Source organism: Talpa europaea (assembly GCF_964194135.1).
Source record: "Talpa europaea genome assembly, chromosome: 9".
Taxonomy (NCBI): Eukaryota; Metazoa; Chordata; class Mammalia; order Eulipotyphla; family Talpidae; genus Talpa; species Talpa europaea.
This window is the reverse complement of record NC_140076.1, coordinates 84,241,494-84,256,871: the sequence shown is the minus strand read 5'-3', so window position 1 is coordinate 84,256,871 and position 15,378 is coordinate 84,241,494. Positions and strand designations below refer to the sequence as shown.

The following is a 15,378-nucleotide window of genomic DNA, read 5'->3' as shown; positions in this document are numbered from 1 at the left end:
AATGTCTCTCATTTTTTGAACTGCATTCATCTCATCTTTTGCTCTAACAAGGGTGATCTTTACCATCTTGAAATTCTGTTTTCACTTCTGAAAAAAGGGGCAATAATACCCAATTCTAACCCTCCTACTGTTTGTAAAGTCCTCACAATGTACTTCCTAGGAACTCTGTTAATTCTCAGCATTGCAGTTGCATTCTCTGAAGAGTTGAAACTATACATCTTTGAGGATCAGCTTTTACCGCCCTTCAGAGTCATTTGCTTTCTATTCTCTATACAATACTAAACTTGATTTCCTCATTTTGATGCTCATAGATGAGAACAGATAGGAAGGTACAAAGGACACCAGCCGGAAAAAGACAAGGAAAGTGAATAAAATAAAAATTCTTTAAAACCCAGCACTCTCTGGGGTCATTTAATACAGGGGAAAACAGCCCCTCATGCCGCCGTAGTTCCTTAGGGCTTCTCTGTATTGTGCAAATTGTAATAAGGGGTGTTCCAAATGGTGACTTGATTTATGAAGCTAAATTGACACTTTGCTTATTTAAAAAAAAAAAACAACAAAAAAAACGGTGCATTGGGGGAGAATTTCAATATGAAAAGGACAAAACTTTTTAAGTAACTCTTTTGTGCTTTTATGGGGAAACCCTTAGCCATCCGCAAACCCAGCCAGGGTGATGGATGAACCCAGCCTCCAGGAGCAAGGAGCACAGAACATGGCCTTCCTGAAGATCCTTTTGCGTCTCCAGCAAATAAACTGAGGGTCCACACTTTCTGTGAAAGAGAACAGGAATTTCTTTTTCTTTTTTTAAAATTTCCTCATCCCCATGTCTTATGTCTCCTTGACCCTTTTCCCTCCCAGCTCACTCTTAACCTCAGATACCACTACACTTATTAATGTCCACTGGTTTTTATAAGTGTTTTGTGGATTTGTCTGCTATATAGATGTCCAGTATTTGTCTTGGTCATTCTGACTTGCTTTACCTGACATAATTCCCTTGAACTCCCTCCATTTTGCTGTCAATGGCAGAGTCTCATCTTTTCTTATCGCTGAATAATATTCCACTGTGTGTCTAGGCCACACCTTCTTTATCTAATCATCTGTCAGCAGAATTGGGCTTGGGATAGGTATTTCTTCTTGCTCAGATAAAGTAAATTTTTATGCAGTCTTGTTACATTCCCAGAAGGAGCAGTTGACAGAAATCACTTTTGGGCCTTACCAATTTTCTCACACTTTCCCCCAGGACTTGGTGGTAGGACAACTTGGTGGTAGGACAGGGTGGTGGGACCTAGGGCTGGCATTTGTGCGTGTCACAGGTGATTCTCAGGGCGAGATGTTTGCACGTTCAAATAAAAACCCTTTCTAACTTATCCCCCTAAGAGCAGCACAAACAAGTTCGAACAAACCAGAGTGATAATCGCTTGTAGGCTGACTCAGTACTACAAACACTAAGTGGCTATTAAAGTGGCCGAGTGGTCAATGGCGGGCACCACAGAGTTAGCCCGTAAACCCGGCTCCATCAGAGGTCAGCCAGTCAAATTCCAGGACTGGATTTTTCAAAGAACAAGATAATGCCCATTTTATGGCCACTAATAACATTTTAGTTCTATAAACACAGATAAGAGTAATAAAAAATGCTGCTTCACAGTGCAGGCCGATTGTCGATAGGATTCAGGATCGAACTTTCCCACTGTGCACGCGGTGTCACCTCGGGGAGCAGCAAGGGACCAGCGAGCGCCCTGCCGCCCCTGCCCCAACAGCCCATGTCCCTTGTATGGACAGTCCTGAGTTCTGCCAGGTCCACGAGTTACTCCGGGGAGGCCGCCTCTTTGCTTTCCCTCTGAAGCTCTTTGATTGTGTCTCTGGTAGTTAATGTACCCTGTTGGTTTCCAGGGGTGCTTCCTGACATGCCCCTGCAGTGAACGGATCCTTCCCCACTGACGTCCTCTGTCCACGTGCTCAGTTCAGACACCAGGTCTACCAGCTTCTGTAGATGCCGGCAGAGCCCAGCTCAGGGGTGCCTGCTTCAGAGATTTCCCAAAGGATGTCCTGTAGGAGATCAGTCGTTCTGCTCGGCCAGGTCCACTTTCCCAGTCAGGAAAGCAGGGAACCCCCCTGTGGAGGCGGGAGGAGATAACGTCGTTAGGGCCCCGGTGGGCACTTGTAGTGTTGCTGTCAGGGCCCTTTCTGTGGGTTCTGTCAGGCTAGTATTTAAACACTGACAGCTTCATTGTGTGTTTTAAAGCTTTGTTTATTGAGAGCTGAGAGGGACGCTGAGAAAGGAGTCCTTGACCTGTGGCGATAACAGTCCCCTCTATGTTCTCCTCCAGCTGATCACTCCTCACGCCATCCGTGTGCAGACCCCTCCTCGGCACATCCCCGGGGTGGTGGAAGTCACCTTGTCCTACAAATCCAAGCAGTTCTGCAAAGGGACGCCTGGAAGATTCATCTACACAGGTAGGAGCTGCTGCTGCAGACGGTAGTGCACGGGGCTACCTTGGCCCTTTCTTCAGAGTGTTTAATTAAGTGTATCATTTACTTCCAATTCTAGTTTGTGTTAAGACCTGCTTTCTTTATCCCTTTCATCACATGCATGACCAAATGAGTTGCTTCATTATTACATTTATTATTACTAGTAGCATTAAAGAATTCATCTCGGAATCTGTGTTGAATGAAGGGTTAATTGAAATAACTGGTTCAATACCTAAGGAAGCTACATGAGAAAGTAAGGAGGACGAAGTTCTAGCCCATCTGGCTCTGCGTGAGACATCTGTGTTGGGGCTTGTTTGTTGTATGGAGTTGGGATGTGCTTTGAACAACAGTCCGACTTGCTTCTAGCCTAGGCATGGCATTTGTGTTCAAGACAATTGGTAGTTTTCATCTTAAATTCTGGGGTGGTGCTTTCTTCCCGGAAAGCTGTATTTTTGTTCCCCGAAAAGCCTGGGCACGCGGCCCCGCCTCTTGGTAAGAAACGAATGTTCTATGGTGAATGTGAATTTGCTCCCGACCAGGCAAGTTGTCTGTGGAACCACATGGAGGCAGTCTTTGTGCCTCGTGTATTTTGGCAGATCCTCACTTTGTAATATGCAAACCAGACACCCAGGGAGGTTTGTAGAATGCAAATTCTGGTTCTGTAGCTCTGGGGGAGACCTGAGAATCTACATTTCTAACTAGCTCCCAGGTGAGGTGGAAGACCCTGGTCCAAGGAGCCCACCGAATGGAGGGACATTCTAGGGTCGCTGCGTAGTGGCAGCCATCTGGGTAACTGTTCCCAGGACCTGGTGCAGGTTGCTCTCAGTTGAGGCCCATCGCCCCCGGGGACGCATGGACTCCAGAGCAGAGAAGGGACAGCTCTGTTCACACATGCTGATCAGTCCTAACCCTGCAATTGATCCAATGGAAACTTTTCATTTCACGCTGACATTTTACCTCAAAGTCTCTTCCCTTTTGTATTTTAATATAAAACCAACCACACTTCTCAGTGTCTCTCTCAAAATTATAAAAACAATTAATGCATCCTGACCCATGGAAATGCCTCCCAGCCCTTTAAACAAAATGCAGGTTTGGTGCCTGCCTGGCGATTAGTTTTAGTTAATTGAAAATTATAGGATTGACCCAAGAGGAAAATTTTGTTTGCACTCCAATCACTTTTACAAATTAAGGAAAATTACCACAATTTTGTTTAGCTAAGGTTTCACACTGAGTTCAAGAAATTAGCTCAGCCATCCCAACCAAGTCAGCACTTTGTTAGTGAGGGCTTGAAAAAATAATAGTCTATCTGGAGTTTTGTGGTGTATACAAACGAAGCATAGAGAAAGCTATGATGCTTTAGAGAAGTAGGCCAAGTGTTTTTAATTAGGCTCATTGGTTCAGTGTAAGTTTTGAAGAACAATCAAACTAGCAGATTAGCTGTTTCTTTTAAAGCTAGGATTTCTTGCCATTCATTTTTCCCATGAGAACTTCCACATAGCACTATTTTTTTTTTTTTTTTACAAGCCTCATTATGGGCCTGCAGGAAAAGGACCAATTGAAGCTTCTGATACTGTAACATTCTCCACCATCATTCCAGTGGATGGGAGTTTTTCACAATGTTCCTCGCTGAACTCGGTGTTCTGGAACATATTACAAAACCACAGAGGCCAAATGTTTTCTCTGAGGAGTTTGGACTCTGTTTTTGGCTGAAAACATTTAGGCCTTGCTGGCTGCTTATTTACTCTGCTATTAAGAACAAGAAAAGGAGAAGAAGACGAGGAAGACGAAAATGCATGTGTGGAGGAAGGTGGGAGAGGCACTCAGGCATGCTTCCGCTTGGGTGACAGGCCCCTGCCCATGAATGGTTCCATTCTGTGGTCAGGTCTCATTTAGAAGAAATTATTTTTAATCAGGGTTCACCAAAATATCCCCCTGAGCCACCTGGCTATAAAAGTTTCAAAAAAAAAAAAAATCATCCCCATTAAATTACTTAAATTCTCAAAAGAAAATAGCTCAGGGACCTATCACAGTTGGGAATTTTTTAACCGTTAAAAAAAATTGCCATCAATTTAAGAAATCATGTCTGGGAAAACCTGTATCAAATGGGAATTGAGATCAAAGAGGGGAAGGGAGAGATCTGCAAGGCTAGCAAGACCTTGAAGGATGAGTGGGAGCAATCCTGGGTGTGTGTGCACGTGAGGGATATGCGGGAAATTTAAAGTAAGAAAAGAAGACTTCTGCTGATCTGCCTCCCCGTGTAGGCAACAGATGGGGAGACTTTGTTTTTTAAGTATTCTAGGAGGCAGTATAACCTCTCCCCACATTGGGAAAATAAAATTTTGAAGAAACTGGCATAAAAACTTCCTCACTGATATAGTGGCTGTTAGCTGTCACTGTGATATTCATCATTTTTAACAAAAGGGCCTCTCTGTTAATGAGTGAAGTACACAGAGACCTCTCGATCCTTAGCATTAAATGCCCCAGCCACACATGGCTCACATGTTCATGGCCGGATGGCTGGCCCCTTGTCATTTACTCAGTTTCCCTCTCTGCTTTGTCATACTGATTAGTGGAGGAAGGACTGGGCTGTGAAGCCTTTGTTCTTTCTATGTGAACAGAGTCATTGTAAATGTGCAGCCCCCTCCCCACCCACCCACAGAAGCTCACACTTCATTTCTTTAATGTCCACAGCATTTTAAGACTCGAGGCTTGGTTTTCTGGATGGGGTGAGCCAGCCCTCTTGTTTCTTAGTGGAATGTCACTTGGAATTTTTCCCTTTGCAAAAAAAAAAAAAAAGTGCCTAAAACTGAAAAGTCACCACCCAAAAGAAGGCACTGTTGCTGTTTTCTGAGTGCGTGAGAGTTTAAGGGTGTGTGTGGAAATCTCTGCAAATCCATAATCAAAAAAAAAGAAAAAAGCGGAGACAGGAACAGCATGGCCTAATCTATGCAAATAAGGACAGACTTTTTTGGGAGGGAGGATTGAATCTGACCAGACACAGATTGCCTGCAAGCTGGCTCCATGTGAGGACTCCGAGTGCCCTCTCCTTATGCATCTTCCGGCCAGGGCCATAGGTGGAATTCTAGGAAGCAGCCAGATGTGCCGCTCTCCTAGGTTTGCCCAGGGTGAGGAAACAAAATGCATCCCGACTTGATGCACTTCCCAGACCTGAGGGTTGTGACCAGTTACTTTTACATACATGCAGGGCAAGGCTGACTCTAAATATTAAAATATTAAATGATGTTTTGGGTGAAGAAGGAAGCAAAAACCTGTTCTAACAACAGGATTGTTTTCAAGGCCTTTTAACTATATGTTTGGTGGGGACTTCCTAACAGCAAGTAAATCCCCAGAAGGGATCCTCCCCAAACTTCTGTCATTCTCAAAACTTGCTTTCCTGTAGTTATTACATCTTTAAGTGACTTGGATCTTTTAGGATGGTTATCTTTCCTGCTAAGCTTCGAGTAACCTTGGAAACTCTTAGAAACATTTTGCTGCTTCTCCAAAGTTCTTAGAATTGGTTTTTCTGATAAGAGATGGCAAAATTTAGATGTAGTTTTCAGTCTTCCTTCTGAATTTCTCCATTGGAGAGCTTGCTAATTTGGGGGAAAATAGGGCTGAAGAAAAAGTTCACCGGGATGATGGTCCATTAACTCAGGGTGCAGTGAGAGCTGTGTACTGCCTATGCCCCCAACTTAGTGGAAAACCCCAATGAATCAATGAATGTACACTGAGCAGCTCTGGTGCTTGGTGATGGAAGTCATTGCTCATGCCAGGTTCTCTCATTTCAAACATTTCCTACCAAACTTCCTGCCCTTAGGGAAGGATGAACCCAAATTCCTGTATGATAGTCTCAAAATTGACTTTAAAATGAGAATTCTTCCTGGAATACTTCCTGTTTGTACCTCATGTGCCAAATAACCTCACATGTAGAAGGGGTCTGGATGGCAGAACCTGCTTTGTGAATATACACCTTGTCCTCCAGGTTTCTCATGTTTCCCTCCTCATTGCCCTGTGCTCTCTCCATCCCCACTTCCCTTGCTCACAGCCATCACCTCTTTTTTCTCCCCTTCTCCCCAAAGTGTGCAATGTAGCCTAGTGGTTGAGGACTTGGGTTCATGGAGACCCACTTCTTGGCTCCACCATTCATTAGAGAGGATATTTTGGAGACATCATATAATGTCTCTGAACCACAGTCACCTCATCTTTGGTTGTTTTTAGCATCAGAGAGATACATATATAGAGAGAGCTCCTAGCGTGAGCTGACATGAATGCCTAGTCAGATATCAGTATTTTCCATTAATGAATGATGGTTATTCATTCATTGCTTGGTGAGTCCATTACATGGTGTAAACATTTCATGTGTATTATCTTCACCATCCTTTTCCTAGAGGACTAAAAAAGTCCCTTAAGACTTTTTAGTAACAAAATGGTAGGCATTAGTAAATTAAAGATACGAGTAACACCAATATACCACAGATTAAAAAGAGCTAAATATAGATAAGGTAGCATGTAAAAGAGACTTTTAAATGTAAAGGTAGCAACTGTGATAGGACAGATATTTTCTCAGGAGTGGCCTTAAACAATATATATTATTATAAGGCAGTACCCTACTTGATAAAGTTCTGTGGATTTTTCAGGGACAAAAGACCTGTGTTCCATTCCAGACTTTAACCCCTTCTCTAGGGGCCATAAGTAATGTGAGTAAAACCCCTCGCCAGCCCCCTTCAAAGGTATTTAAGTGATTTTCAGCTATACTTGCAGAAAGTTCTATCTCTCGTTCTTGGACACCTCCTCCATAAATGAAGTCTGTCATTGTAGGAGAAACAATGTCCTCATTTTTAGAGGAAAAGTGGTGACTTTGTACCTCAACAATCTCACGTTCTTCAGCTTCTTCTTACACAAATTCATTCCCATAGGAACCGTTGGCAATCACTTTCATAGCATTGCCCTGTGGAGACATCTGTCTTACCTGTTCACCATTTACAGCACGTAGCCCCTGGGCTTGGCATGCACAGATCTGTGTCCAGGCCCAGTGTTTTCCCAGTTCCATGCAAACCTGTCCCTTCATTATGCCTCAAGCTAACTTCACACTGAGCAACTTCAGACATAATTCCTCTGTGAGATCTGGTTCAAAGTCTGGTTCCCCTCTGGCACGGTCCTTGACCACTGCCCTCTAGTGGATAGAGCCCTGGGCTGAGAACAAGGTGGCCTAGGAACCCCAGTCTGTGGCTGCCTGGCACTGAGACTTAGGACGAGTGCTTCCATGTTCTAGGCTCCAGTCACTTCCTTGTAACATAAGCCCGTTGGACCAGGTGATCTTGTTGTTCCCTTGGCTTGTCTTGATGGACAGAACCTCTATCCTTGGCTCTCTCTTGTGGAATGTGTATGCCTTCTGTCTCTCACCCTCACTTCTTCATGGCCTTCGCTCTCTTGTTGGGTAGACAAATCACAAAGTCTACCAGCTCTGTGAGGAGAGAACTCACCTCCCCTGATCTTATATACTCAATACACTGTGTTGCAGCAACTTGAGTCCATATCTTACTTGCCATAAGTGTTCTTTAATAATTGATTGACAAAATTGCCAGGGATCAATGTAGTCCTCATTGATTTTTGAGGTCTAGATGACATGGGACGTAAATATAAGGTGTTAATTAAGAATCTGTCCATTTTCACTTGAAATTTTACATGAAGGAGAACACAGTAGTGGGGTTTCTGTTAAAGAAAAAACTAGGTTGATTCTATATTATCAATATGGTTCATTTTCTCATCTGTACAATGGGGACATTTTGATAGTACCCACACATACTGCCTGCGCATATAGTACCTGGTGTGTTGTGGGTGTTCAATAAAAGTAAACTCAGAAAGAAGGGAAGCAGACAATGGGAAAATGTCTCTTTTGAAAATCCAAAGAAAGGATGGTCACTAGAGCACACTTTACATGTGCTCGCTTTCATCATGGTTACAGAAATGTGTTCTTTCTAGGCAGTAGGCCAGGAGTCAAAAGACCTACCTGTTTTTCTGATTTTACCATTTTTGTTACTTGATTCACTCATCTCTCAAATATGTATGGGTTACGTGTTCTATTCTAGGCAGTATCTAGTACAGTGGTGAGGAAAAGCAGATACTGCCTGTGTTCTCATTGATTGTATAGTGTAAGAGGAACATGTAGAAGTTTATCATTTCAAATCTGGTCAAGTGCCCTAAAAGACTGGAACAGAGTTTCAGTCAAGCATATAACAAAGGAACTCCAATGGGCCAGTTAGAAATAGTTTCCTTCTGAAAGATGCAGGAGCTGAGGCTGCAAGATGATTGAGAGTGAAGCTGGCAAGTCAAAGGGGGGATAATAGGGTGGACTGGGGAAAGAGAGAATGAGCTTTTAGAAGTGAGTAAGAAGGCACTGAATGGGAGGAAATGTGGTATTCTGGAAGGCTGGAAGTGTGCCAGGAAGGCTGAAAACTCAAGAGACCTTGTAGGGGGTGGGAGACTAAGAAGAGTGCAAGGGCAAGTCTCATAAGGCACGGGATGAGTTTCTCCGTCATCTTAGGTACAATAGGCAGCATCAGAAATGACAGGTGACCGTGAAGAGATTGCATTTTGGAAAACACCCAACTCTGACTAGATGGAGCATGGGAAAGCAGAGTGGGTTTAAGAGGACCGGTGAGGAGGTCACCACGGTCATCGGGGACAGAGATCAGTGACTTTGATTTGGTGGTAATGGATGGAGGTGGAGTAAAGAGAGATGTTCAGGAGAGATTTCAGAGGGGAAGTGGACAGGACCTGGAGAGAGCTTGGCTGTAGGGGTGAGAGAGACAGGGGGCTTGAGGCAAGTAGATTTTGGGCTTCCTTGGCTTAATGGACAGGTGGGCCCTGCCCTTCTCTGGGTGTCCCAAGGGTCTTCTGCATATCAGCGAAAGAATGGGCAGAGGCTAACGCCGTGCACATGGGAATTGTTGTGAAGGCAGGCCTAAGCAAACTCAGGAAGGATCGGGGAAAGAAGAATGTGTTTTCTTTCAGATCAAATTGTTTTCACTTAGGATTCAGCTGAGAAAAGGCAGTGTCACGAACACTGTGCTCGCGGTTCTGCCTTGGCGGTGTCCTAATTGGAAAAGACCCAAGAAGAAAGAAAAATTAACAGGCTGCTCCCGTCCACATGTCTTGAATATGACTCCAAATGAACCATTTACATACAAAGAAAAGAATTCAAGGCATAGGGAATGTTGATTCCTTTGGCTTTTGTGATCCAAAGAGTGCAACCCAGGATGCTTCTCCACTTCAGGGGCCTTTTTTATGCACGAAATCAGATTCTCCTGGTTCATGTAGCTGGATGCCATAGGTGATTCGGACCTCGAGGGCTTTTGTGAAGTTAAACTCTATTGGTTCCGTAACGGGACAGGCAGCCATGAGAATCACTAGCAGAGGCCACTGTCCTTGGCATCTGTGAAATAACGAAAGCCCTTTCTGAAAAGAATAAAGCTGGTCTCAAGGAAGCATATTATTTTGCATATTTTATGTACATGCTTTCCAAGAAATATGACCTTTCTTTCCTATTTGGAGTGCAGTGTAATCAGGACTTGAGTAGCTAGTGTAGGAGGATCATTAAAAGGGAGATTTTCACTGACATGAGAGGCCTAAATGGCCACTAGGCCGTATAGACGACCTTGGTGTTTCCTGTCTACTCAGAGTTAATAAGTGATAAGACCGGGAGAGAGATAAATCACAGAAATCCCCGTCCAAAGAAAACATATTGACTACAGCCAAGCAAATAAGGGAGCGTAACCAGTGGTCCCATTCATCATTCATGTAATAGGGATATAAAGTATTTCCTACCAATGAAACCGTATAGAAGGAAAAAGCAGATAAGCTTCCCCAATCTAAGGCATGTGATTTGGTTATTAAGGGACACGATCTATTTGTCACCTGGCTTTAATCTTTAAGATGTGTTGCTGTTTCCAAACTATAAATTTCTGCTCGGGGATTAGAAAGCTATTAACAATAAAGGTAGGAACTGAACTTGAGATGTATTCTTGCCAATGTAATGCAATGCTATAAAGTCTTGAACCTCTAATCTCTTTAGAGTGATATAACATGATTTGGTTTTCAAAGCCAATAAACTTTTTGGAGGTTTTCAAGGCTTTTGTTTTTGCTTTTCCCCCCAGCATCATGATAAACTAACCCTTCAGTTTTTTAATTACACGCGCACACACGCACGCACACACATACACACTTTCTCTAATTTCTTGGTGGGGGGATAGAAAGGGAGACACAACTGAATTTATTTTTTTCTCCTTTCCTGAGATTTATTCATTTATTCCAAATGTTTGATTATTTTCTCTTTCATTTGCCCGCATTGGCAGAACTGTAGATGCTAGTCTTTCTGTTCACTGTGAACTAAGTGATGTGGCACGCACCAGCACATGAAACTTGTTTTTTTCTTTCTTTCTCACAAAGTAGTATATGCTGATTTCAGAAAACTGAGGGAGCACCAATAGAAAGTAATTACAACAATATTAAAATCGCCCACGTCTCTGTCGGTTTTAAAACACTCTGAACATTAACTGCAGCAGTGACTTGCAGTGGCTCAGGGCTCGGCTCCTTCCTGTGCCGAAACCTACCAAAATGGGTGCCACCTCCCAAGGTATTAGGCAGTTTTTCTTTTTCACTTAATGCTATATGGTAAACCTCAGGGCAGGTAGGTGTTTGAGAATCATTTCATCCCTTGGCGGGATCTTACAGTGAGACAGGCTGAGCTTCCTGTGGAAGCACAGCCGTGTTGAGCTCGGGCTGCCTGTCCTGTCCTTCTTTCTCCCAGGGCCGCTCTGGCTGAGTGTATTTGGAACCCAGAGGCTGATGTCTCAGAGGGCCTGGTGTGTTAGCGGTTGGGACCAGCTCCTGGGGGAAGTAGAATTAGATTCAGCCAGTGTGGAGTCCTTTGTGATTCAACCTGAATCACCTGGAGGGGGGGTGTCAGTGAATCCCCAAAACAGCCCCCTGCTGTGAAGCAGTGCCATGTATTCTGTAAGTAAAAATGGGAACTCATCCAAAGCACTTAACATCTGAAGCTCAAAAGCATGCAAGTGCACAGCACCAGGCCAGTCACCCTCCCTGTAACACTAGAACTCTCTTCTCTACCCACTTTCTACTCCGGTTGGCTCCCAACCACCTTTCTTGACTTTCAGCCTATTCTTTCCTGTTCCAAACTTATTTTCACCTTATCTTTTTTCTCAATCTCCTTTTTGCATTACTGAAATGTCAAATACTTCCCCTCGAGAGTCTGGGTAAACCTCTCTCTATCAACCCATTTTAAAGATAAGAAACCCTAAGCGGCTGAGGGACTTCCAAGGGTTCTATAGACAGGAAAGGCAGAACTGGATCCAGGGTTCTCCAGCAGCCTCTTGACTGCTGCTTCAGCCTGTTCATTTTTGGAACTGATGATTCCCTCACCTAAGATTGTTGGTGATGTGAGCATGTGGGGATTTCTAGGACATTTGGTGCCTGACAGGAACTGGAGCCTTAGGTATATTTTAGTCAAATCATGTCATTATACACATAACACATACTCAATAGAGAAAATTTCAAGACAGAGAAGTGTTGAAGAGATCCAATTTCCTACCTCAGAGATAATTGCTGGTAATATTTCTCAATACTTTCTTCTAATATTCTCTGTGTACTCTTAGGTATTTTTATCAGTGTGAACTGCAGTATGTTTATATAATTTTGCACCCTGCTTTGTAATTTAGTTTGTAAAATAAACATTTCCTGTGTTTGTTCAAATTCTTCCTAAATGCATTTTAGGTGGTATATCATACACAAGTCTGTCGTGTGATTACATCAAGATTTACTTAATCATTTCCTATTCATTGGATAGGCACATCTTTCTTTTCGTAGAACTTTCAGCATCAGATAGGTCAGAATAGAGTGCCCTCTTCAATATAAGATTTCCCCCATTTTCCTAACAAAATGTTTATAAGTGTGAGGCCAAATTCACCATCTACATAGTTATAGATACCAAATGAGTTATCTATTGTCTACTCAATATCACACATGTTCATTTAGTTATGCACACATATTTAAAACTACATATATAACTTACAGTTCTTACTTAATGTTTCCCCATGTTTAGAATTATATTTTTGTTCAGACACTTCATAGGCCACCTTTGACATTAAAACCAGAGCTGTTCCTAGTCCATCTTCTTTTCTTTTTTTTTTAAACATTTTTAAAAGATATTTTTAAAATTTATTTATGCATAGAAGAACTGGGGTGTAGGCCCTAGGTGCAGGGGGGTGGTAAGAGAATTCACCGAAGACAAAGTGGGGAGAAGAACAGGCAGATTGACTGAAATACACTGCTTAGGGTAGCAGTAGGTGAGACAGGGGAGGTCTGCTGTGCCATGTGGGTAGCTCCTTGGCCTGGGTCGAACTCGTGCCGTCACAGTGATAGCACTGAGACTTAACTTCTAGGCCACCTTATTTTCTTCTGAGTTGTTTGAGATCCAGTTCTTTTTGCATGGCGCTTTTGCTGGAAATTTTATCTTGAGTCATAAGTAACCACTTGCTATGTGTGAACCTCCAAACATTATTTTTTTAATTATTTTTTTAAGATTTTTATTTATATAAGCACTGGGTACAGTCAGAAGTGCAGGAGGGTGAGAGATTTCACCAGAGCCAGAGCGGAGAGCAGAACAGGCAGAAGGATGGAAGTACACTGCTGAGTGGAGCAGCGGGCAGCAGGAGAGGTCTGCACGCCATGTGGGACCCTCGCCTGGCGGCCGGGATCGAACTGGCGCTGCAGAGGCTGCGGGCAGCTTCGCAACCCAGTGCTCAACCGTTGCACCACCGGGGAGGCCCTCCAAACAATATTTTTAAGCCTATCTTTATAAAACTTGTTTTGATGTTTGTAATAGCAAGAGGTCAGTCCCCGAGGAAAGGTCACTAAATTTGTGTTGGTTTTCTAATGCCCCTTTTTCTTTTGACTGACTTCTTTAGGTGAACTCTGAGAGTGTCCCCAAACCACCATCATTTATGGTTATTTCATTCCCCCATGGCACTTAGTATAAAAGAGCATAATTGGGGATGTAGATTGTCATAAGACAGACTTTAAAATCATCTACATCTATAACAAGAGAACTGCTTTTTCCAGGGAGATATTCTTTCCATGTATTTATATATTTCAACACATTGACATTCCTTTCTTGTTGATAGATTATTTGCCATATATGATCCCTGATATGAACTGAATACTACACACCATAATATTTTTGACGTGAATAAACTATGCTTATGCTTGTCAGTGGACCTCAGATTATTCAGGGTACTGAAAGTACAGGTGGAAACCATCTTATTCATGTCAGATTAGAGACTTCCTGCCAAATCTTTCAGCAGAGTGGGGAAGACAGAAGCTGGGACTCGCTAAATCATGGGCAGGACCAACAATAGCAGAGCAGACCTCCCCTGGTCCCCACCACTCTTTGGCCTCACAAATGTAATTGTTCATCTTTTTCCTGTTAACATGAGCTGGGGTTCACTGCTTTCCATCATGGGTGGAGGACCTGACCTGCTGGTAGAGCCCCTTGGGGTCAGCTTCCGGAGTTAGTGTCAGGAAGTACCAACTCCCAGTTAATATGGAGTTAATTTAGGTCTATGCATACTGCCAAAAATATATTCACATTTAAATATATGCTCAGAATAAGGCCTTCCCAGTCATTCTACACATGTGCATCATTTCCTCTTAAAGTTAACTGATTTTTAAAATATCCGCGGAGGCCAGGCTGAGCTCTGAGGCTACTGGGAGGTTCGGGTAGAGGATTGTGGCCCAGGAGCATCTGTGCTGAACAAGTTGGAGGATCTTGTACTTCTCCAATTTCTTTAAAGCAAGAAAAATGAAACATTTGCTCTGGTTGGCTCAGAAGACATAGAGAATCCTGTAAAAGCTTGGGAGTTTCACTTAATAAAATAATTAACATCAAAGTGAAACTATTGTCACTAATTGGAAAGCGTTATGTCAAGGGCTAAAGTACAGTCTCTGCGTGTCTTGTCTTATGTCTGTGCAATTAAGCACATTCACTAACATGTGGTTTCACAGTGCACCAAGTCTTCCCTGATCAATTCTCTTTTGTTAACCTGTGAGGTAGGGAGGACAGGTATGTTTAGCCTTATTTTCAGGTGTGAAATATGAGGGTAGAGCTGTTAGGTTACCTCATAAAGAGTTCTTACATTAGACCTGCATTACTTCCAGTCATTGATTAGTTGTTCTATGTTTACATCTGCAAAATGGGCTTATACCACTTTTACTCCATTTTTTTTTTGTCAGTTTCCAATGGACATAATCCACTAGTTAGACTGGGGACTTGGAGAGTCTTAGGCTGCCCCTCTAGCATCGACACTTTGATATCCTGTAGCACTTTTATTCATAGCACTTACCACTGCTGATGTGCTCTGGATTATCTGTGTGCTTGAGGGTAGTCTTTGCCTCTCACTGGAAAGCTCTGTGAAAGCAGGACCCTTGTCTGCCATGATTACTGCTGCATCTCAGTGTCTCACAGTGCCTAGCACAGAGTGGGAACACTCAGTGATATCAGTCACATCACCAAGTGGAGGAATGCATAAATGAGTGACTACAAAGTTTCATCATGAATTTCTGGAACATGAGTCTTAAAGATAACCTGATTTGGGCCTCCCCGGTGGCGCAGCAGTTGAGCGCTGGGTTGTGAAGCTGCCCGCAGCCTCTGCAGCACCGGTTCAATCCCCGGCTGCTCCCCGGCCACCGGAGGAGGGTCCCACATGGCACGCAGACCTCTCCTGCCGCCCGCTGTTCCCCTCAGCAGTGTGCTTCAGTCTGCCTGCTCTGCTCCCCGCCCTGGCTCTGGTGAATTCTCTCGCCCTCCCGTGCTTCTGACTGTACCCAGTGCTT

The 15,378-nt window shown here is 43.4% G+C and overlaps 1 protein-coding gene across 7 annotated transcripts in view; it reads left to right on the top strand.

The window, feature by feature from the left end:
- The window catches only part of EBF1 (EBF transcription factor 1), a gene marked incomplete at its 3' end in the record, with an annotated part of 386,163 nt that overhangs the window by 310,401 nt on the left and 60,384 nt on the right, over positions 1-15,378 (top strand). For all 7 annotated transcript variants that reach the window (XM_084243402.1, XM_084243404.1, XM_084243401.1 and 4 more), the window contains one exon: positions 2,328-2,454. In XM_084243402.1, coding sequence (XP_084099528.1) covers positions 2,328-2,454 — 127 coding nt within the window. The remainder of the gene's footprint in view (positions 1-2,327; positions 2,455-15,378) is intronic.